Source organism: Podarcis tiliguerta (genome assembly GCF_965153285.1).
Source record: "Podarcis tiliguerta genome assembly, chromosome: 11".
NCBI classification, from domain to species: Eukaryota; Metazoa; Chordata; class Lepidosauria; order Squamata; family Lacertidae; genus Podarcis; species Podarcis tiliguerta.
In genome coordinates, this window is record NC_139544.1 from 47,171,323 (window position 1) to 47,194,419 (window position 23,097).

General features: G+C 44.0%; 1 protein-coding gene across 5 annotated transcripts in view; it reads right to left on the reverse strand.

Moving 5' to 3' along the window:
• The window catches only part of RAI14 (retinoic acid induced 14), a 96,739-nt gene that overhangs the window by 65,195 nt on the left and 8,447 nt on the right, over nucleotides 1-23,097 (reverse strand). For all 5 annotated transcript variants that reach the window (XM_083402746.1, XM_083402743.1, XM_083402747.1 and 2 more), the window contains exon 2: nucleotides 18,342-18,420. In XM_083402746.1, the coding sequence (XP_083258872.1) occupies nucleotides 18,342-18,377 (36 nt within the window). In that variant the 5' untranslated portion in view covers nucleotides 18,378-18,420. The remainder of the gene's footprint in view (nucleotides 1-18,341; nucleotides 18,421-23,097) is intronic.

Genomic DNA, 23,097 nt, shown 5'->3' on the forward strand with positions numbered 1-23,097 from the left:
GGCTTTATGTTGCCCCCAGGCAACATGTCCCCTACCAATGGTTTATGCTCAACCCAGTGGAGTTTAAGTTTCTTCCTTTAATCAGCAAAAACTTGTCCCATTTTGTGCTTGGGAAATGGCTTTTGGCACGTGTACACACACACACACACACACACACACACACCACAGCCAGTTTTAAAAGCAGTTTGCCATCCAGCACATAGGGCTGTTTGGGAGAAAAACCCAGTTATAATGTGAAGCTTTTTGGGCTCACAGAATAAGCTCCACAATTCTTTGGATCCTGGCCATCATTTCTTTGCCAAATCCTTCCACAAAATTCAGAGTAGGTGTAGCAATTATTCAAATGTCCTTAGATCGCCTATACTTTTGCCACCTCCCTGAACTCCTTCCCCCCAGATCTATCTTGGCAACTTAGCTTTCCTTTAATTATTCTGGTGTCTCCCTTCCCCTCCCAGCTTTCTTTCAGTTAACAACATTAAAACATTTCAGGGCCTGATGTCATAAAGTAGGCATCTGACCTTGACTGCAGACTCCCAAGAGTTTTGCATGCTATTGAAACTCAAGACAGCTAACGTAGATTATCATTGTAGGTGTTGGGTTACAAGGCTGGAGCCCCTTTGCTTCTCAAATATTTACTGCTGTACAAATGAAACTTACTTTAGTGAACACTGGTGCTCAACATTATGAAGGCTTGGCCAGTGAAATTCTGGAAACCAGACCAGCATAAAATGGGTCCAGCACACCCAGACACACCATCACTTTACCTACTAGACACAAATCTCTTCTGCGTTGCTCCAAAGTAAACAATCCTAACTATTTCAACTATCACAAAGCAGCCTGCCACTCTGATGGCACTTCACACTGTATCCTAGGTCCATCTTTAAACTAGGGTCGTTGCTGAGCCAACTCCTTTCAGCTCCAGCCAGCATGGCCAATGACCATGGGTTGGTGAAGGTTGACAGTCCAGCAACATGCAAGTGCCACAGTTGCCCCATCATTACTTTAAAATTTTTGGATATGTGTGTTGCCCGTCCATTTGATTTTTCAAGCTTGGATTGAAAATGGTCAGGTTTTATCTCAGGAGACCAAGGTTTATTTTATAGGGTTTTGGGTCCTGCCACTCAGGATTTGAACAGGGTTGGTCATATTTTAATAGGATTGTTTAACTGTGTATCTTAATTCTGGTGTAGTTTAAATTATTCTCTATTTTAACAATGTTGCACAATCTATTTCATCCATCTAGGCATCAAGCCAGTGGTGGCTGGTGTCCATTGGGTCTGGTAGGGCCGGCCAGTGGTAGGCAGAGCCAAAGCCAGCCAAGCAGAGCCAACACATTCTAATTTTGCTCCCTTCCTTGAGTTACACTAAGACTTCCCTGAGTTACACTAAGGATGTTGACAGGTAGTGCCATCCCCTGGATTGGTTGTAAATTAAGATGGCAGGCAAATGGGGTCTGGCTGAGGTCAGGTTGACTTTTTTGTGGAGCAGTACCCCATTTGTCTCAACAGACCAGCCTCCACTGTATTACAAAGTATATAAATTTGTCCTTAGATCAGCCTGGGACCTGGTGGCAATATCAGGAAAGCAGAAGGAGAATGTTTCAGGCTGCCAGGTTATGCGGTATCTGACCTTAAGGTGGCCATTCTTCAAAAGAACTTCAAAGGGAAACTCCAGCAGAAAAAGGACCAAATTACAATTTATCAAGCAATTAAGTTCTAAGGGATATTTTCCCCCAGTCACACTGTGTGTGTGCTAATTAACTAGCAAATGAAAGGATGTTTGTGTTATCGCTGAAGCTGCCTTGTCAATTGGTCACTGTAACTATTTTGCTTTCAGGCTAATTTCCACCCACACACACACCCACACACACCATTCAATTTTGGTCTGCTCTCATCTCACTACTTTACATTCTCCCAGCACATCTGAATACTGTATATGCTTGCCAATGTAGGCTTACACATCATGGCATCTGATGAAGTGGACTGTGGTCCATGAAAGCTTATGGTGCAATAAATATGTTGGGTGTTTAATATGCCACAAGTCTCTTTTGTTATCTTCGCTTTAACCCAGATTATGGAAATTATTGTTCTCTGTCAGCAGAACCCTCTTCAAGTATGGAATAAGAGTGCACAGCTTTGCCTCCAGAAACTGAAAGGCAATAAGAAGCCACTGAACTGGCAAGGCGTGGTAGGAATAAGTAGGAGTCAGACCTCCTGAGTCACTTGGTCAATAGAGCAGGACCTTCTGCTTGTTATGTTTCAGGCCACAAAGTCCTATTCCAAGTCCCCACACAGCTCCAGCAACTAAGCTCGAGGCCATGAGTGGGAAGCTATGTCCTTCAGGTACAACTTTACAACTGACCACTCCAGCCTGGCCTTGACAGGTATTAAACCTGTTGCTATGTCAAAATATTTTAGATGGAAGGTAACTACTGGGTTGCTTTTGGAATGCAAACCACATATGTGCATTTCGGAGAGGATTAGGACACTGCAGTGTAATCTACATATCCTACTGCTATGTAAGTTACTGCAGCTTTGTTTGAAGCTTCCCTGGAACATCACCCAAGTAACTATAGAGATGCTGATCACCCAGGTTTATGACCTCAGCCCCCTTGCTATAGTGTGAGATAAGGTGTGACTCATGCTGTCAAGAAAAGAAAATTTACATCTTCCATCCCCTATTGCAGGAGCCAGCAACCTTTTCCAGCCGTGGGCCGGTCCACCATCCCTCAGACCATGTGGTGGGCTGGACTATTTTTTTTTGGGGGGGGGGGGAATGAATGAATTCCTATGCCCCACAAATACCCCAGAAATGCATTTTAAATAAAAGCACACATTCTACTCATGTAAAAACCACACTGATTCCTGGACCGTCCGTGGACCAGATTGAGAAGGCGATTGGGCCGCAAGATGCCTACCCTTGACCTGTTGCGACCTTTACATTTTCTGCCAGGATATCTTCACCGGTGAGGATATCAGCACCGTGGCCAATCTACCAAGCACCCTTATTCTTCTCAGACAGCTGCATTAGTTTAGGGTAGAATAGAACATCAAGGTACATTCCTGGCAAGGCTAAAGTAATGTGACTAAGGGCACACTCTTTGGGAACACAGTCATTACCAAGAGACTCTGGGGTTGTGGAAAGCTGTGCGATGAAAGAATCCTTGCATATGTGACCCAAGAAACCATAACAGATGTTGACTTTGATTAGTGTTACTTGATTGTGCAGAGAACACTATAGTGACACCTAGCAACAAGTATAAGCATTGCAACACATGTTAACACAATGACCCAGAAAAAAATGTTACCATGCCCAGCTCTTTGTATTTTTCTTTATAAAATCTAATGATTTTTTCTTTTAAAAAATACATATAGGCCCAGCTATAGAGAAGAACCAAATTAATTGTGGGCATGTTTTAAAAATACAGTAACCACCATAATACAACCACTTGTATAGACCCATGTAGGTTCACCCTTAGACAGGCTTCCTCAAACTCGGTCCTCCAGATGTTTTTGGCCTACAACTCCCATGATCCCTAGCTAGCAGGACTAGTGGTCAGGGATGATGGGAATTGTAGTCTCAAAAAACATCTGGAGAGCTGAGGTTGAGGAAGAGAACGACAAAAGGAAGCTCATGTTTTGTGCAATTCAAAAACCTAACTCCAACACAACAGGGCTCTTAAGAACTACTAAGATAATGTTTGTAATGATTTTTTAAAAATAAGCACTACATAAGTGTATTAGTGTCATACCTCATGTTATGTCCGCTTCATGTTACGTTCTTTCAGGTCATGTCCTGCGGCAACCTGGAAGTACCGGAAAGGGTTACTTCCGGGTTTTACTGCTTGCACATGCGCAGAAGCGCAAAATGACATTGTGCGCAGAAGCGGCGAATCGCAACCCCCGTGTGCGCAAATGCGCCGCTGCAGGTTGTGCTCTTTTCATGTTGTGAACGAGCCTCCGGAATGAATCCCGTTCGCAACCAGAGGTACCACTGTATTAATAACACAATTTTATTTTTTTTAAAAAAAATGTACAGCAGTTAAGATGGAGGATAAGCAAAGGACATGTCCCCATGGTATATTCCAGATCTACAAAGGAACTTGAAGTAAGAATCCCCTAAGAAATGAAGTACTCTCTCCCTTGCCCCCACCAAACAACAACTGAGGGCGAGAAGAACATTTTGTGGGTTACACAACCCACGCGCTGGGCCAACAACTGGCGACACTAAACCAAGTTAACACAACAAAATCCAGACGCTGGAGACCCAGACAGACAAAACACTTAAACAGGAAAAGTTTATTTCCCGGCCTTAATGCCAGAGCCACCCTTAATCCTCATTTGAGCTCCGAAAGAGATGTCCAGGTTTTAGAAACTCCAGTTTTACAAAACTCACTTTCCCCCTGTCCTTTGAAGCGCTGTTTCTATTTCAGTTGAGGAGAGCTCAGCTTTGCCTTCAAACATCTCTTTTCCACAGGGAGATGTTTACTTTCTGTGATATTTGGAAACCTCACGCAAGACCAACCATTTATTAACGAATCCCGACACTTTGCCCAAAAATATTTTAATTTAAAGAACCCTCATGGCAAATCAGAACCTGCTACACAGGATTCCCATAAATTGTAGCCTCTCAGATTTGGCATGGAAATCTGTAAGCAGCTTTTCAAATTCCCAGGGTTTAGGGTTAGTATTGCTTTGTGATGGAAGAATCAGTGCCCATAAGGAGATTATTCTTGAGAAGGGAGACCAGTTGCTGTTGTTAAAAGGCAGAGAGAAATGAAAAGGGAATGTTAAACATGAGATCCTGCTGCATAAATGTTACTTTGGGAAATCACAATGCTCTTCTCATTTTTATAAATAAAGATTAATTCTAAATCCTGATTAAATACTTTGTTTAGTTAATGCCATGTTCTTCTCATAAATCATGGACATATGCCCAAAGCAAGACTTCCTACTCCAGAGCTTGGCCTGCTCACCCAAATACTTTGAAAATCCAATCAAAATTCTTCCTTAAAGTGCAGTTACCAGGGGTGATTTAGTTACAGGTAGGTAGCCATGTCAGTCTGCCGTTGCCAAAACAAAAGAAAAAAATTCCTTCCAGTAGCACCTTGTTGTTGTTTAGTCATTTAGTCATGTCCGACTCTTTGTGACCCCATGGACCAGAGCACGCCAGGCACTCCTGTCTTTCACTGCCTCCCGCAGTTTGGTCAAACTCATGCTGGAAGCTTCGAGAACACTGTCCAACCATCTCGTCCTCGGTCGTCCCCTTCTCCTTGTGCCCTCCATCTTTCCCAACATCAGGGTCTTTTCCAGGGAGTCTTCTCTTCTCATGAGGTGGCCAAAGTATTGGAGCCTCAGCTTCAGGACCTGTCCTTCCAGTGAGCACTCAGGGCTGATTTCCGTCAGAATGGAGAGGTTTGGTATTCTTGCAGTCCATGGGACTGTCAAGAGTCTCCTCCAACACCACAATTCAAAAACATCATTTCTTCGGCAGTCAGCCTTCTTTATGGTCCAGCTCTCACTTCCATACATCACTACCTTAGAGACCAACTCAGTTTGTTATTGGTATGAGCTTTCGTGTGCATGCACACTTCTTCAGATACACTGAAACAGAAGTCACCAGACCCTTATAAATAGTGAGAGGGTGGGGAGGGGTATTACTCAGAAGGGTGGTGGGAATGAGTGATTGGCTGATAGGTGTGGTAAACCTGTTGATGACTGTTAACGACTGCAATTGGTCTTACAGGAAAAAGCAAGGGGTGATTGTTAGAGGGAGAGCAGGGAGGCAAACTGTGGGTCTTTGGCCCTTGATCTCCTGGTCCTTCCCTCCTCTTTCAAAAATGTTAGGGTATTTTTAAAAGTTTGTGTTGTGCGTGTACTGGTGAGGCACCAGCCACGCACTTCCTAATTTGCTCCGAAATCTAAATTTGCATCTATTTGTTTAAATTGGCATATGAAAAATTTGCCTTCGCTGTATTCCTTTCCAGGAGTGCCTGCTTAAAACATTTTTGTTTAGATAACCCTATCCAGATGTTTAAATCTCTTTTCAGTTTACTGCTGATTTTAATCACTTTTAAATATTTTTAATTACTTGTTTGTAACTGTATTTATTGATAATTTTAATATTTATTTTGAACCACTTAAGAGGTTTGGTTACAATCAAGTGTAAGTAGAAATAAAATACAGTACAAAAATCATGGGATAGTACCATGAGTACGCCACACACGGCTTGGGGAACTGCAGTTTATTTCTCAAGAATTGCAATTCCCAGAACCCCTAACAAACTACAATTACCAGGATTCTTTGAGGGTAGGGAAAGTGCTTTAAATATATGCCGTGCCTTAAGAAACTTTCTAACTTCTAGGAGCGTTGTGAAGCCCACACCCAGGAACAGATCCGAAAATGGCATCAAAACAACTTGCTTCTGTGCCACCCAAACTACATTAAATGCAGCTAGCACTAATTGTACACACTGGCTGGCTGTTGTTATATAATCTATGCAATGAACCTTTGTCCTAGATATGCATGCCAAAGGGCATACATTCCTTTCTTTATTTTCATTGAAAAGAGGCAGGCAGCAGAGATGACAATCTGGGAGGGATAACACTGCTAAAATTATTGGGTTGTGTGCAACTGACCCCCTCAAACCTGCCACTGCTTTTTCCAATCAATCTGGACAGTATCCAAAAGCAAGAATTTGGACTTTTAGATGTTGTTTTGCCTCCTTCCCTAGGCTGAACATTGATTTAAATTGTTTCCATGTTTGCAAAATGCAGTTCACACCTCATATTTGCATAAGCCAAGGAAGAGGGAAGCAAAGCATTTCATTTGACTTATTTCTCAACTAAGAGAGCAGATCTGCTTTGGTTTGGGGGGGTGGGGAGGGGAATTAATAGGAGCTTTGATTTTCCCCCAGAGACGAGGTCACAGACTAGGCCATTTCCTGTCTGCAGCCAGGCTTGCTCGCTTCTGCAGACATGTGTCTTATGACAAAAAGGCCCGATTCATTTCAAAGATAGGGTCGCCGCAATCATAGCATAGACAGACCACATTCTTTCCATTCTTGCTTTCTGCTTGATCATTACAGATTATTAAAAAGAACATATCTGAGAAAGATAGATAACATTTCAGCGGTTTTGGGGTTACCCACATCTGAAATCCCTTGCAAGCTGAAAAGAGAGGCTAATTTGGGAAGCTTGGCTGAGCTCTGATCACATAAGGATGAAGAGAGAGGTTGTGTTAATAGAATCATAGGGTTGGAAGAGATCCTAAGGATCATCTAGTCCAGTGTTTCCCAAACTTGGGTCTCCAGCTGTTTCTGGACTACAGTTCCCATCAACCCTGACCACTGGTTCATGTGGGCTGCTCTTACTTAGATCAGACCCAAGGCATATTCCCTGTTATGGGTCAACCAGGTACCTATGGGAAGCCTATAAGCAGAAGCTGAGAGCAAAAAAAACTCTCCACACTTGTGATTCCCAGCCAATGGTATTCAGAGCCATACTGCCTCCATAAGTGAAAGTAGAACTTAACCATTATTACTAGTAGCCATTGAAAGCCTTGTCCTCCATGAATTTGTCCAATCCTCCTTGAAAGCCATCACTTACTTCTTGTGGGAGCAAATGTACTGTGTGATGAAGTACTTTCTTTTGCCTGCCCTAAACCTTTTCAGCTCTGCAAAACATAAAACCCAAATACTGCACTGTAATGTGCAACTTATGCAAACAATATGCAGTTAGACCGTTTTTTAACAGTTCATTCCTGGGCTAGTAATGTTATCAGCTAAATCTGACTTTTGATTTTGCATGGAATATCTTTACAGCTGCATGCAAGAAGCATGTGCAGATCAAAGGCAGAACAAGGCAACACAAAACGGGGCAGATAGCTAACAAGCACTTTAAACTCCACTTCCTTAGATTAAACCCATTTGGAACACTGTGTTGCCTTTGCAAGGGAGAAAAGCACAGGGGAAGAGATCTCATTCAATACGGGAACCCTGAGCAACTAGTTTCAACTTCGGCTTTGCAAGAAGTGTAGGAACCCACCCACACGACAAGCCTCTCCAGAGCTAAATCTGGAAGTTTACTATAAAAGTCATTAAGTAATATTTGAAAGATAGGAGCATTCAACTGTTCTATTTTAAGGCAGCTCTCCCTGAAGTTACTATTCTAAAAGGAATTATTCTGAGACCACGTCAAAGGGAAGAGGCAATTTAACATTTCAAGGATAACTATGAATTATGGCAAGGTCAAGTAGCATGATTCACTGTTAAGAGTCAAACACACAGAGAGACTCAATATTTAACTATTCTAAGTTTCCATGCATGGAAATTCCCTGGTATGCAGAGGAAAAATACATAACAGCTGAACAATTGCATTCCTGTGTTACCAGAAAGGAGATGGGGTGTGGAATTGAGAAATGTCAAATTTTCAACAGCAACCTTAACTCGTACGTTCTCCTTCCAAATGACAGGAAAAACTATCTCAGGGTAACTTGGGTTCTAGGCATTCCTCACAGTGTTTGAAGGCTGCATAATCTAAACTGAGGATAAACTTTGGGGTTCTAATCTTTTAAATAAAATTATAGTCTTCAAGTTTCAAATAACGCCCTTCCCCCAAATAATTATAAATTTGGATACTGCTATATATTACTGTGCAGAGCCTACAAGCTGAGCAAGGTCAAATAGGGGGTGGGCTGCCCTCCTCAAGCAACACAATGGAAAGTGGGCTATGTAGGTTACCCCCTAAAAGCCCATCTGTAAATACACTTAACAGGCTACATCTGCACACATGTCCGCCATTAAAACTATGGCAACAAGTAAACACAGCTCTAAACCATCATCAGCCGGCTGCTTCGAGCCTCACTGAAATTCAGTGCTTAGCAGCCATAAATTGCCAGAAAGCTTTAATTGAAGGCGTTAGCCAAGCTAAATATTGCTAGAAACAAAAGCTATAATGACCTCTTGACAATTGTAGCATGCTAGCTATGCTTTCACCAAAGCAGGCTAAAATAAGAGCCACTCCAGTTAAAATAAAAAGTTAAGTAGGCTTGAATGTTGTTTTTAACAGCACCAACAATGGTTTTGTTCTAATCTAGCAGATGTATATAATCACGCCTTATTAGTTAAAAATTGAAGCTTTATGTAGAAATCTGATTTTCTGCATTTACACACCAACCTATTTTTATTTTCTGCCAATAGCTTGATGAATTACAAGGAAGTTGCCTTTTCCAAGGCCAGAGCAAGCTTGGCACAGGACTCACTCCTACAGGAATTTGAATGTGAAGCCCTGTCCAACACCTATTGTAGCATAGCAGCAGGGTGCAATGCTATCCTTTTCTTCTGTTTGTCATCCTTGGCTAACAGGGGGAAACACAAAAGAGACAGGCCTAGCAGAAAACACACAGTGATAAGCTGTTTGCACCAGTGCTAAAAGTAGGACAGGAAAACCAGCTGGTTAGCAAAATGTCAACAGCCTAAAGGCGATATAGACAAGAATGGGGGTGGGGGGGCAGCAGTAGATGCCCATTACAGCTAGCATTAGAACAACAGTTCAAAGGGGCAACCCACTTATATTGATGTCACTTGCAAAATGCCTCTCATTATGATGGACAGGATGACTGCATAGATGGCCCTAGTTATCCATTAGCATTCTCTCACGGAGAATAACCTCCTGAGAAGCCCATGGCTCCCCAGAACAGGCTGGAGGACACAGTTGCGTAGCGTGGGTTGTCAGCACCCGGGGCAAGGCAAGTAATTTGCGCCCCCTAACCCGTGGATTTGCGCCCCCTAACCTGTGGATTTGCACCCCCTAACCCTAACCCCCAGATGTTGCGCCCGGTGTGGCCGGCCCCCCCTGCACCCCCCACGCTACGCCACTGGGAGGACATGGTCTTCACACCAAGGAAAACTGCTTACAGCAGGCCCCATCTCCAAGACTTACTGTGGGAAGGGTTTTAATGGGAGGGAGAGGATATTGTAATCACAAATTATCTGTCCAGGTGCCCACACGTGTGTGTTAAGCAGAGTTTCAAAATCCCATGCTTAACAAATCCCAGCTATGAAGCAAGCTGACTCTCTCTCTTACCCTGCTTAACAAAAAAACCAAGCAATAAACTAGGAATTAAGTTGAAAAATATAATAATGTCCTTACTTTGTATCTTGCAATGGTTTGCAGCAATAGCGGCAGTAAAAACTATGCAGGCAAAATACTTATATTTACAGTAGAGCCTACAGCTGGAGCAAACGGGTGCATATTTGCATCCAATGCTGTTCAAAGGAAGAGACAAGAACAGGAAGTACTATATGCTCTTTCCTGCAGGAGAGGAGGTGAAATGATGTAACACAGAGCCCACTCTACAAACTGCTTTTCTATGGTCTGAGTATCTACCTATTTGCAATACAGCTCTGTAGCATTTGCCCCTTCTTATGCTAGCTAGCAAGAATGTGCACATGTTAGGTTTAACTGTTAATCTTCCACAGTTACATCTTCCAGGCATAAGCAATGGAAGGGCAAGGGTGCAGATCTAGAAGACATCTTACAACCTTCCATTCCTACCATGGAACACTAGAAGCAACCTGGTGCCAAATCACACCTCTGGGTCTATCTAGCTCAGTACTGTTAGCATGGTGGGTGCCTGCTCCCCAGGGGGCTCTCCCAGCCCTATCTGGAGATGCCAGGGATTGAACCTGGAACCTTCTGCATGCAGGGCATGTGCCCTACTACTGAGCTATGGCCCTTCCACATGCAACAATGGGGATCCAGTGGTGCTCCTAATGTTATTCGGACTCCGACTTCCATCAGCTTCCGCCAGCATGGTTAATGGTCAGGAGAAATGAGTATTATAACACCAGCAATGTCTTGAGGGCCACAGTAAAGTAAGGGACAGGCAACATTTTAGACCTGCAGGTTGTGTTCAGCCCATCAACGTCTCCCCAAACAATGGGCTTGTAGAAACAAAGAAACCATGAGTAGATGCATGTTTCTGTAAAAATGCCAGACTCAACAGCAGTCCTATTCTTTTAAGCAAATCAAAAGTTGCAGGCTTCGTAGTTTCAGTGCATTGTTAACATACCAAGTTGCCTCAAAAAAACCAGCAAAGGCTAAATACGACTCAGAATGAAAACCAGACATTTTTCTCAAGAGACCTACAAAACTTGGGGGGTGGGGAAGTCATATAACAGCACAAAAAAGCAAAACAAAGCAAAATCCTGGCACTTTCAGGGATTCAATATGTTTATTTAGCATTTGAAAGAGATCTCAGTCTCTGTCTTGCATGGACTGCTGACAATCACACAATCACAGGTAGTGGTAGGTGATGGTCGTGGTAGGCAGCAGTCTGTCCAAAATAGGAACACAGAACTGTGTACAGTATCCCTCATAAGAAGACCTCTGGCTATTAATGTAATTATAGCTCATTTCTGCAGCTTACATCAATGTACATGCCAATTCACCATGAAAAATAAGAAAGGGGCAGGCCCCTGACCCAAGGAGTTTAGGACTCCAACTCTCATCAGCTCCAGCCAGTATGGTCAATAGACAGGGATGATGGGAACTGTGGCCCAACAACATCTAGTGAGCACTGGGTTAGGGGAAGACTGTTGTAAATGTTGATGACAGGGAGAGGAGAGAATGGGATGGATGTAAGGAAATGGGAAAAGATAAAGAAAGAGCACAGAAATAGCCCATGGCCCAGCACAGAATTACGTGTACTCAAGTCCAATGACTTCAACGTACATAAAGCATGACTACATCCATGCTAGACTGCTTTGAAAAGAGCCTATGATGGACCAACCCAAGGGTTTATCTAGTTGAAGGATAGTCAATGTGGTACCAGACAGATGCTCTGGACTGCAACTCCCGTCAGCCCCATCTGAGAGAAGAGGAGTTGTAGTCTGCCGGCTACCATGTTGGCTATCTCTGACTTCAGCACTGTGTGTGCCAGCAATGGCCAGCCCTGCTGTCCTAGGAAGCACACAAGCAAAGCAGGATGAACAGCCCTCGATGGAGGTTTGCTACTGGCACCTGGCAGCAACAGTATTACCACCTAATTAAAAGAATAAATTCAGGACAAATATAAGAAACATCTGTTTGCGGATTTTGCTGCTGCGGGGTGTGGTGAAAGCTACAAATTCAGATGGCTTCTAAGGAGGATTGGACAACTTAATAACAGGGAGGTTTATCAGTAGCTTTGAGATTATTATTTTTGTAGAAGTTAATAAACAATGACAAAAATAACCCTCTAGGTTCAGAGACAGAACTTAATATCAGGGTTGTGGGTTCAAGACCCACCTTGGGCAAACGATTCCTGTGTCGCAGGGTGTTGGACTAGATGATCCTTGTGGTCCCTTCCAACTCTACAGTTCTATGGTCACTGAACACCAATTGATTGGGGAGCAACTATGGTCTGCAACCCTTATTTATGGGCTTCCCAGAAGCTTTCAGCTGCCAGTGGGAGAGGCTGGTCTACATGGAGCTTTGGTCAGATTCATCAGGACTTGTGTTCTTTCAGCAGGGCCACTCCTACCATTGGGTAGGACAGGACAGCCACCTCAAGGCAGCAGCAGCCCCTTGATCCCTCCAGAAGTCCACAGCCATTTTCAGACTCCTAAGCCAGCAACCCCAGGTGCCCCCTAAGCTACCCTGCTACCCTCAGGTGTAGAGGACTCCACCCCATTGCCAGCACTGAAGCAAGATCTAGTGGTATAGAGCATGTTATCTGTATGCAGGAGGTCCTTGGTTCAATCAGTTTTCCAGATGTTTCTGGACTACAATTTCCATCATCCTTGACCACTGACCATCCTGGTTGGGGCTTCTGGGAGTTGAAGTCCAACAACTTCATACTGCAAAATGCCCTGTGATCTTTGGATGAAAGGTGGTATATAAGTTTAATAAATAACAACAACAATACCCAGTATCTCCAGGGGAGAGACAGACCAGTGTATGCCCACAAAGAACTGCTGCCTGTCTGTGTGGGCAATAATGAGCTAAATGGAGCAATGGTCTAACTTGGCATAAGCAGTGCTTCTGGCGAACCAGAGCAGCGCATGGAAACGCCGTTTACCTTCCTGCCAGAGCGGTACCTATTTATCTACTTGCACTTTGACGTGCTTTCGAACTGCTAGGTTGGCAGGAGCAGGGACCAATCAACGGGAGCTCACCCTGTCGCAGGGATTCGAACCGCCGACCTTCTGATCGGCAAGTCCTAGGCTCAGTGGTTTAACCCACAGTGCCACCCACGTCCCTTTTCCCTGCTGTGTTAAGATACCTTAAATATATCTGTGTTAGATACCTTAAAGATATGTAACACAGCAGGGAGACAACTATGCAATTTAGAAGAAAAAACGGTTGGAGGATGGATGGCGGCAAACAGATTGAGATTGAATCCTGACAAGACAGAAGTACTGTTTCTGGGGGACAGGAGGCGGGCAGGTGTGGAGGATTCCCTGGTCCTGAATGGGGTAACTGTGCCCCTGAAGGACCAGGTGCGCAGCCTGGGAGTCATTTTGGACTCACAGCTGTCCATGGAGGCACAGGTTAAATCCGTGTCCAGGGCAGCTGTGTACCAGCTCCATCTGGTACGTAGGCTGAGACCCTATCTGCCCGCGGATTGCCTCGCCAGAGTGGTGCATGCTCTGGTTATCTCCCGCTTGGACTACTGCAATGCGCTCTACGTGGGGCTACCTTTGAAGGTGACCCGGAAACTACAACTAATCCAGAATGCAGCAGCCAGACTGGTGACTGGGAGCAGCCGCTGAGACCATATAACACCGGTCTTGAAAGACCTACATTGGCTCCCAGTACGTTTCCGAGCACAATTCAAAGTGTTGGTGCTGACCTTTAAAGCCCTAAACGGCCTCGGTCCAGTATACCTGAAGGAGCGTCTCCACCCCCATCGCTCTACCCGGACACTGAGGTCCAGCACCGAGAGCCTTCTGGCGGTTCCCTCACTGCGAGAGGCCAAGTTACAGGGAACCAGGCAGAGGGCCTTCTCGGTAGTGGCGCCCTCCCTGTGGAACGCCCTCCCACCAGATGTCAAAGAGAACAACAACTACCAGACTTTTAGAAGACATCTGAAGGCAGCCCTGTTTAGGGAAGCTTTTAATGTTTGATGTATCACAGTATTTTAATATTCTTTTGGAAGCCGCCCAGAGTGGCTGGGGAAACCCAGCCAGATGGGCGGGGTATAAATAATAAATTATTATTATTATTATTATTATTACTTAAAAGGGGGAAAAATTGTGTTGCTAAAGACACAGCCCATCCTTGGGAGGGCCAATCTGAGAATTGTATGCTGTACTTTTTAACTACTCTGCATGAACAAGTTTTAAAATAACCGTGCCTTAACCTGACTTGAATCAACTGATTAGTGAATTGCTTTCAATCCCATTTTGCCTTCATTGACAATAGAGTTTCTAGAGGCTTTGTTTCAGGACAGACATAGCCAGCCTCCTCTAGTCCCTTATGTTCTCTATTCTAGGAGTACAAATTTAGCTTGACTCCATGGAATGAGGACCCTTAAGGCCAGGAGCTATTTTAATAAATCAAGCCCAACCTCCTGTAAACAAAAACAATGGAATTTATCCTGGTTGGATTAAAAGGAAGTCTTTTATAAGAGGTGTCGATAAGATCAGAGCAAGCTGTCCTTCAGACTCCTACTTACAAGTTAAGCCTGGAGAGAGCAAAAGCATTTGTTTCGCCTACATGACAAAGAATGTTTTTCTTCCTTCTACTACCCATCAGTTAAAAGTGGTCATTAAAAAAATTACTTTGCAGAAACAGAGCTTCCATCTGTTAAGCAGAGTGTGCCATTTTATTAGCTAATTCTCTTGGAGCCGAGTGTAATGGGTTTTTTTGTTTTTTTTAACACAACAAGTTTCCCTCCATGTGGATGACAGTGACCATGCCAGGGGTGCCCAGTGCAGTGCCAATGTCATTGGACTCCAACTCTCAACAACCCAGCATGGTCAATGATCAGAGATGGTGGGTGTTTTAGTACAACAGCTGCAGGGCACCATGTTCGCTACCCCTGCCATAGATTGAACCAACACTAGGGTTGCCCTACTTTTGGCAGGACATTTTAGCGATGCTTCCGACTACAGTATTCCAGATATTCTAAGTATTCCAGGATTCCGTATACAGTATTCCAGTATTCTAAGCAATATTGCCCCCGTCAAAGAACACCCAACCCTCTGCACATTACTAGAACAGGGCTGACATTTTTTCAGTCATCGCCCACAGTGGTAATTGTTAAAGCAGTGATGAGTAAGCAAGGCCCTCTCAAGGCACTTTTGCTATTTTCAGATTCCGAATTGGTTTTTCTCCTGCAAAAGAATACAGTGGTGAACTGGAGTTGTAGAACTTGTCATTGGAAAGCAATGTGAAAAGGGATCAGAAACAAGGAGGCAGGTTCACTGTATTTTTCAGCTGAAGATTTTGAAATTCAGCAAGGGGGCAGAGGCTTCTTCGCCCTCCCTACCCAACCTCAACTGGATTGAGCTTGCTTGCTTGATTTATTTATTTACTGAAGCAATGGCACCTGAATCCCTACTTGCGATGCAGCAGTGTGTACCAACAACAGCCGCACGGATTCAGACTGCCAGAGCAGACAGAAAAGATGTGGCTCACTCAAGGATTGTGTGAATTGGGCCTTGCTTGCTTTTCTTAAGGGTTTTATAAGCATAACTAGTGGGACCTGCAACAAAATGTCGCAATGTGCAGTGCTCCTGTTCCAGTCAGCCAAACATGCCCCCCTCCACAATATTCCATTCACCCTTCTGCCCCCTTTTCCAGTCCCCACCATTGTCAGTCAGTGCAAAGATTCTTCACTGAGCTGCTCTGCAAACCTTGCTGTTCCCCTCTGCCAATACGTCACAGGCATGAGGCTTGGCCAACTTTTATTATTTATTGCATTTGTATCTCACCTCTCCTCCAAGGTGTTCAAGGCAGCGTACATGGTTCTTTCTTCCTCCTTTTACCTCACGACAACCCTGAGGGGTTGGTGAGAGAGTGTGATCGGCCCAAGCTGAGCAGGGATTTTCTGAAGGCAAGAGAACCTTGGCGCTCTAAGATGCTTGAGAGCCGTAGTGGAAGGTAGAAGCTCCCACAATAACGTGCAAGTAAAATTAGCTGCCATTGTTGTTTACACCCGATGAACTGCTCCATATCAAACAAGCAGTCTGCTGCTTCATTAAAAAGGCAGTGTGAGCAGCTGGTACCTAGAGTGTGAAACTACTGATGAGGACTGAACATATGCCTGCATCTTGCCAAATCAGCAATGCACTCAGCAATACATATCTGTATTATGCTAGTACACCTCTGTAGCTGCTACCAGGTGAGCAGCAAATTATACTGCAAGACAGCAGGCCCACGTACAGAGACCGCTCACTCACTCTCTCTTCTACCCTCAAAGGACCACTAGGCTATCTGAGAAGACATACTGCATCTGTCCCTGGTTCAACACTGAGCTGAAGGCATGCATGCCTGAAGAGAGACATTCAGACAGGTGTCGTTGGCTACCAGCAAGTCAAGCTATATTTGTGGATCTGACCATCTTCCTCCAGAACGGCCATTGGACCTACAAAGGCAGAATCGAGCAATGCACAAACTCTGTCTGACATAGTAGCATTACGGACTTTCTGCAAAAAGCTGCCTGATACTGAGTCAGACCACTGGTCCATCTAGCTCAGAACCACCCTGTGGTCTTCGGATAAAGGACAGTACACACTTTTAAGAAATAATAACAGAGTGCTTATGCCTATTAAGCCACAAACACATTTCAGCCCTTGTGATCGCCGCAAAGACGTAGCAGCACCCCAGCCGTTGAGTCTGTAAATCCATTTCCCAGAAGTAGCTTAGGAGGGTTTGAATTAACAAGCTTATTACAAAACCCAACATGAGGCTTTATAGCAACTGAATCATGGCAATCGTTCCACAGCTGCTCTGAAGCAGCGGAGTTAGCTGAAGGTAGCCGAAGATATTTGCTATAGGCATCGTTCTAAATGTAGGGAGAAATTTTAAAACATAGAAATAAAAATCAATGATAGCTAATTACCCATCATTATAAAGCTCTGAAGTGTGAGCTTTTTCTATTAAAAAAAAAAAAGCAGGGTTAGATTGGCTCCAAGTACATGTAATACACACACAGATAAGAGTTTCGACTTGCTGTTGAGACCTGTTTAATTAGATAGCACTCCAGTAAATCAAAAAGCTCTTTGAATGAAGCCTACATCATACTACTTTTCTCTTTTCTGGAATGACGTCAAACCAGTTAAGTAAAGGATAGGCTTAATCTTAAAATTTTGCTGAGCAGGTAAAAGCCACTGAGAAATACTAGAGCGAGCAGAATAATGCCAGGGAAAATCAGCTTCAATCTTCTTATCCATTTGAAAAAAAAAGAAAAGAAAAGCCACAAATCCTCCCATCATGTCACTTCTATCCCATCCTTTACACATAGAACACATTTTGTCCCTTCCTTAATTCCATCCCAGGTTACATTCCCTGAAAGGATGAAACACACATATAGCAACCAAACACCATTGCACAGAAACTATCCTAGCAGGGTGCAATTAATCCCCCAAATGGTTTATGCAATACTGGCTTAACATCGTTTAGACATCGTTTCATCCAAAGGAGAATGTGGCAAATGCAAGCTTCATATAGATTCACCCATCAACAAGCAATAATTGTCTGCAAGAGGTCCCTGTCAAGTGTACATCTGAAAAAGACTTGCGTATGAAATGGCCTTTCCCTAGTCTCAACCTGAGATTCTCTAATCATTAAAGTCAAGAATTGGAAGGAAAAGCTGAACCAACCAAAGATATTATATATACACACACACACACACACACACTGATATTAATAGGTTGCTGCTACTGTTATTATAAACTATCCTAAAATATGACTGAATGTCAATACAGAAACATTTATTCAAAACCTGCAGTGTGTGTATTTATTTCTGTGGTGTCATCAGTGTGCATGGGTGCATGACAGAGTACAAGTATGTATTTTTAACGTTTCATTTGTTGTTTATGACTGCTTTTGTTATGTATTTCCTCCATATTTTCCATGGGGCAAGCTGCCTTGAGCATCATCAGAACTGCGGAAAGGCAGCATACAAATAACATTATGTACATATTATGTGAAAGTGACTCAGTAAACACCACGCAAGAACAGAAACAATTCTGAGTCCTACGGTTCTCTCCTGCTACATTTCACAAGCATTACCATTTCCGCCCTGGAGGTTCATTAACTTAACGGCTTTATCAAGGTGGGACTGAAGGAATGCTTCCACAATACAGACAAACTAATATGAGTCAGCCACAGTGAGCTGCCGAATACTTACATCGCTCTTCCTAAACTTTGCTTTCAAGCTCTTCATGCTTATTCCATTCAAAGTTCTAAACCTTATGCGTCTTCAACACCTAAACAAAAAGGAGAGAGGAAAATAAGTTCCATTATACGTTCCATATACATGCAGCAGGCATCAACAACACACTCTTTAAACTGCAGCATATGGGTAGATTCTGAACAGAAGATGCTGTCTCATAAATATCTGTGAAATCCCCCTATTAAGCAGCACTGGTGGGCATAGTAAGTACAGAAGAGCACCAAGAACACCTTTGCAATCCGTTCCCCAGGCACTTGCAGCCCTGATCCTTAGATTGCAAGGAAAGCACTTCTGAAAACTGAAAGGAAGAGAGGTTTCCCAAACTGTGAACCGCCAGTGCTCCATAAGCTTCAGTCAGGTAGTCTGCTATGTGTCTGTGGATCTGTGGTTCAAGTTGGGATATGCGTATCCATTACACTGAATAGTCATATCGATTCTGAATTGTATTTTTTGTTACTTCTTTTAGTTCTTATTACAATTTGAATTCTGTGGAATTTCAATTGCTATAACAGGCAGAAAAATAACTAAGTATACCTGAAGGAGCGTCTCCACCCCCGTTGTTCTGCCCAGACACTGAGGTCCAGCGCCAAGGGCCTTCTGGCGGTTCCCTCACTGCGAGAAGCTAAGCTACAGGGAACCAGGTACAGGGCCTTCTTGGTAGTGGCGCCTGCCCTGTGGAACGCCCTCCCATCAGATGTCAAAGAGATAAACAACTACCTGACATTTAGAGGACATCTGAAGGCAGCTCTGTTCAGGGAAGTTTTTAATGTGTGACATTTTAATGTATTTTTAATCTTTGCTGGAAGCCGCCCAGAGTGGCTAGGGAGACCCAGCCAGATGGGCAGGATACAATTATTATTATTATTATTATTATTATTATTATTACTACTACTACTACTACTACTAGGTGGTCCACTAAGATCCTCAACAAGTTCCAAGAGGTCCATGGAAGAGGAGGAATGTTTGGGAACCACTGGCTTGGAAGCCCAATCCCTCCAAAGCAAGAATCCCACTGCAGTGGGAGCCACAGAAATGTTGTGCAGTACTGTGACACCACACAAGATTATCTTGCCATTCACTGACGCCATACGAGTGGTCAGAAACAGCAATCTCCAATGTTTGCACAACTTGCCAATTTCAGTTGCGGATTGAATTTTATACAACGGATACCAAGGAACCACTGTGAACTTAGATGTGGGGAAGGGGGTGAGAATGGAAAAAAGACATGAGTTGTTGCCCATTAAAATAAAAAGAATTACTGCCTAATAAGGGGACAAACAGCCCCCAATGATTGACTGGAGAACTGAGGCCAACCTAAGCTCTTTGATGTGCATGACACAGGTGTTCACACCAACAGTTAAAATGTGACTCTTCCCAGGGCTGCAAACCAGTGATGGCTGTGGCGAAAGCAACAGGTGCCACTCTTACTTTTGTACAGTGGGGTACATTCCAGCCATACAAAATTCAGAGGTTTATTCACACACATCTCTCTCTATCCAGGAAAGCAAGAGGCATTATTGCTGAACAGGACACATTACAGCCAGGCAACAGCATGGGGTGCAGGGAGGAGCGGGGCCTCCAGGTCCCCCAGCCCTGATCCAAAACATGTAGCATAAGAAACACCTGTGCAGGTCTTCAGAAACTAAGGTATGCCCAAGTCTGCTGAGTCATCCTTAAGTAGTTACACTGCCGGAAAGACAGCGTCATTGCAGAGTCAGAAATACACACACACCCAAACACACACACACCACGGAAGTTGCATTTAAGTGTAAACCTCCATGCCAAAAGAATAAAGGAGTGCATTGTGCAACCTTGCAAATGCCTTTGCTGAGAGGTTATTCCCGTTCCTCCATCAAAAATAAAACGCCACATTAAGTTAAACACACCAGTACCAGTCAAGTGCCACTTGGCAAAGAAACCCCTTATTCATGAACAGCAAAGCTAACAAGGATAATTCAGTGAAACTAAAAACCCAGTAAACTTCTTGTGCTGCTGCTTCTTTAAAGGAGCCTCTAAAAGGAGAAAGAAACTTAAAAATATGAAAGCTGGGAGTGAGGGTGGGGGGGGGGGTAAAAGACTGGAGACTGGATGCATGCTGAATTCTCAGGAATGGTTTACACATGCATGTACTGTACATAACTGGATTTCCTCTACACTTGGGATGTCCTGTTGCTGAATATGCAAAGTGATAAGACCAAGAGGGAGAAACCACGAGCCCTTTTCTGGTGTTCATGTTAAGTGTTCGGCATGCAAAGGGGGCTTGCAAGGGCAAGCGCTAACTTTGCCCCCCCCCCCCGTGCCATTTCTATCAAACTCCAACCCACGCAGGGAAAGCAAAGCACCTGATGCAGAAAGCTCTGGAGAGCGTTTTGGAGCTACTTGCAGGAAGTCAATGTGGTACAGCGGCTAGAACCAGGGAGATCTGGATACAAAATGGGGGTGGTCCCCACAACCACCACAGACTTTCTCCTTGGGGCAAATGAAAAATAAAATAAAATAAAGCAGCCCTGAAATGTTTCAAGAGTGTCTTGATGCTTTGGGGAGGAAGACGTGCTGCTTTGAAGACTAATGTGGCTTGACCAAATTGTGGATTTGTAAATAGGGAGCAAATGTTGCTCTCCAGGACTGTCTATCCACCACTACCCCAAGACTCTCCCAAGTCCACACCCCTCACTGGCTCTCCCTCTGTGCCCTCCTTGAGTACATGCCCGAAAAGTGTGCTGCAATAATGCCTCCTGCTTGCCTGCATGGAAGGAGGACGGAGATATGTCTATGATGTTGGTACCTCTGCCTTTTCCCTGACTGGAATGTAACCAAAATGAAAGTGTCACATACTTTCCGCACCTACATTTGCCCCTGGCCACATCCATCAGTAGAATGCAGCCCCTGAAACGTTATCCAGGAGGGAAAGCAGCCTTCAGGCTGAAAAACATTCCCTACCCCTGCTGTGGATAGATAAATAGTAGTAGTAACAGTAATTTATTATTTGTAACCCTCCCATCTGCTGGGCCTCCTGGGCCACTCTGGGCGGCTTCCAGCAAAGATTAAAAATACATTAAAATGTCACACATTAAAAACTTCCCTGAACAGGGCTGCCTTCAGATGTCCTATAAATGTCAGGTAGTTGTTTATCTCTTTGACATCTGATGGGAGGGCGTTCCACAGGGAGGGCACCACTACCGAGAAGGCCCTCTGCCTGGTTCCCTGTAGCTTAGCTTCTCGCAGTGAGGGAACCGCCAGAAGGCCCTCAGCGCTGGACCTCAGTGTCTGGGCAGAACGACGGGGGTGGAGACGTTCCTTCAGGTATACTGGGCCGAGGCAGTTTAGGGCTTTAAAGGTCAACACCAACACTTTGAATTGTACTCGGAAACGTACTGCAAGAGTCACCTGTATTGCTGTGGTAAAGCTAAGCGGGATCCAGTATGGTTTCAAATTGGATGGGGGACTGCAGATTGAGATTTCTGCACTGCAGGGAATTGGAATTAAGATGACCCTTGGAGTCCCTCCCAACTCTACAGTTCCATGATTCGTAAGTCTCTAGTACTTTTCCCTCTTGAAAGAAAAACTGACTCTGCACTGGCTGCCTTTGGCTCCTACTGCTCTGGCATGGCCAAGAAACTGAACCCAGCATGCAGCACCAAGAGCTACCTTGCTTTTCATAGCTCAAGATCACTAGGAACAGGATTAGCCCTTCCTCCTGTGGTCTTCCCCAAGGGCATCACTTTCCTGCCTCCCATAGACAGTGGTACCTCGCAAGACGAATGCCTCGCAAGACGAAAAACTCGCAAGACAAAAGAGTTTTTTGTTTTTTGGTTGCTTCGCAAGACGAATTTCCCTATGGGCTTGCTCCGCAAGACGAAAACATCTTGCGCCTTTTTCAATGCATTCCTATGGGAAACCGTCAATGCATTTCCTATGGGAAACCGTGCTTCGCAAGACGAAAAAACTCGTCTTGCGAGGCACCACTGTAAATGAATGGTTTCCATTCATTCCTAAGGGTGGAAAGTAGCCCCACAAAAAGCCCTTACACTGCATGTGAGCTGCTAGTCATAAACTGCAGATTTTGCTAGTCAAATAGAAGAGGGTTGGATTCCCAAGCTCAAGAATACAGATATGACCTGGACATTTTCCTGTTATCCTCCTAAGGCAGAGACAACAAAAACAGTCAAGGTTAGAATGTGTGCTTCATTATTCCCATGATCTTCCAGCGCCAGAAGACAGACAATAATGGACAGCTCTCTGTGTATGCATTAGTGAGATATGCTCCTAAAGAATTCAATTCTGCCAGTATTAAGAGAGAGAGATCAGATCAGTGTATTAAGCCTTGCAGGACCAGGGCAAATCCACACTTGCCAAAGAAAATGAAATAATCCTGAATGTTCAAAGAACTACAAAACACAGAAATAGCTACAGCAATTAATCAAGAGGTACTTCTGCAGGCTGAAAAGAAGGTCAACACCAACATCATTACACTTTGGTCAATTTAATAAAACACATGCAACTTCAGAGGAAAGGAGTAAATGCAGTATTATGTACAGAAATCCATTGACCCTCCCACATCAAAATCAAAACAACAGTTTTGTTGTTTGCTTCAGTTTTTAAAAATGCACCAAAACCGCACTAACTTCTCCTACCACAGGCAACTAAAACACAATGCGCTTTAAAAAGAAAAAAGCATGGAATACACTTCCCTCTAGGAAAAAGCATAAAC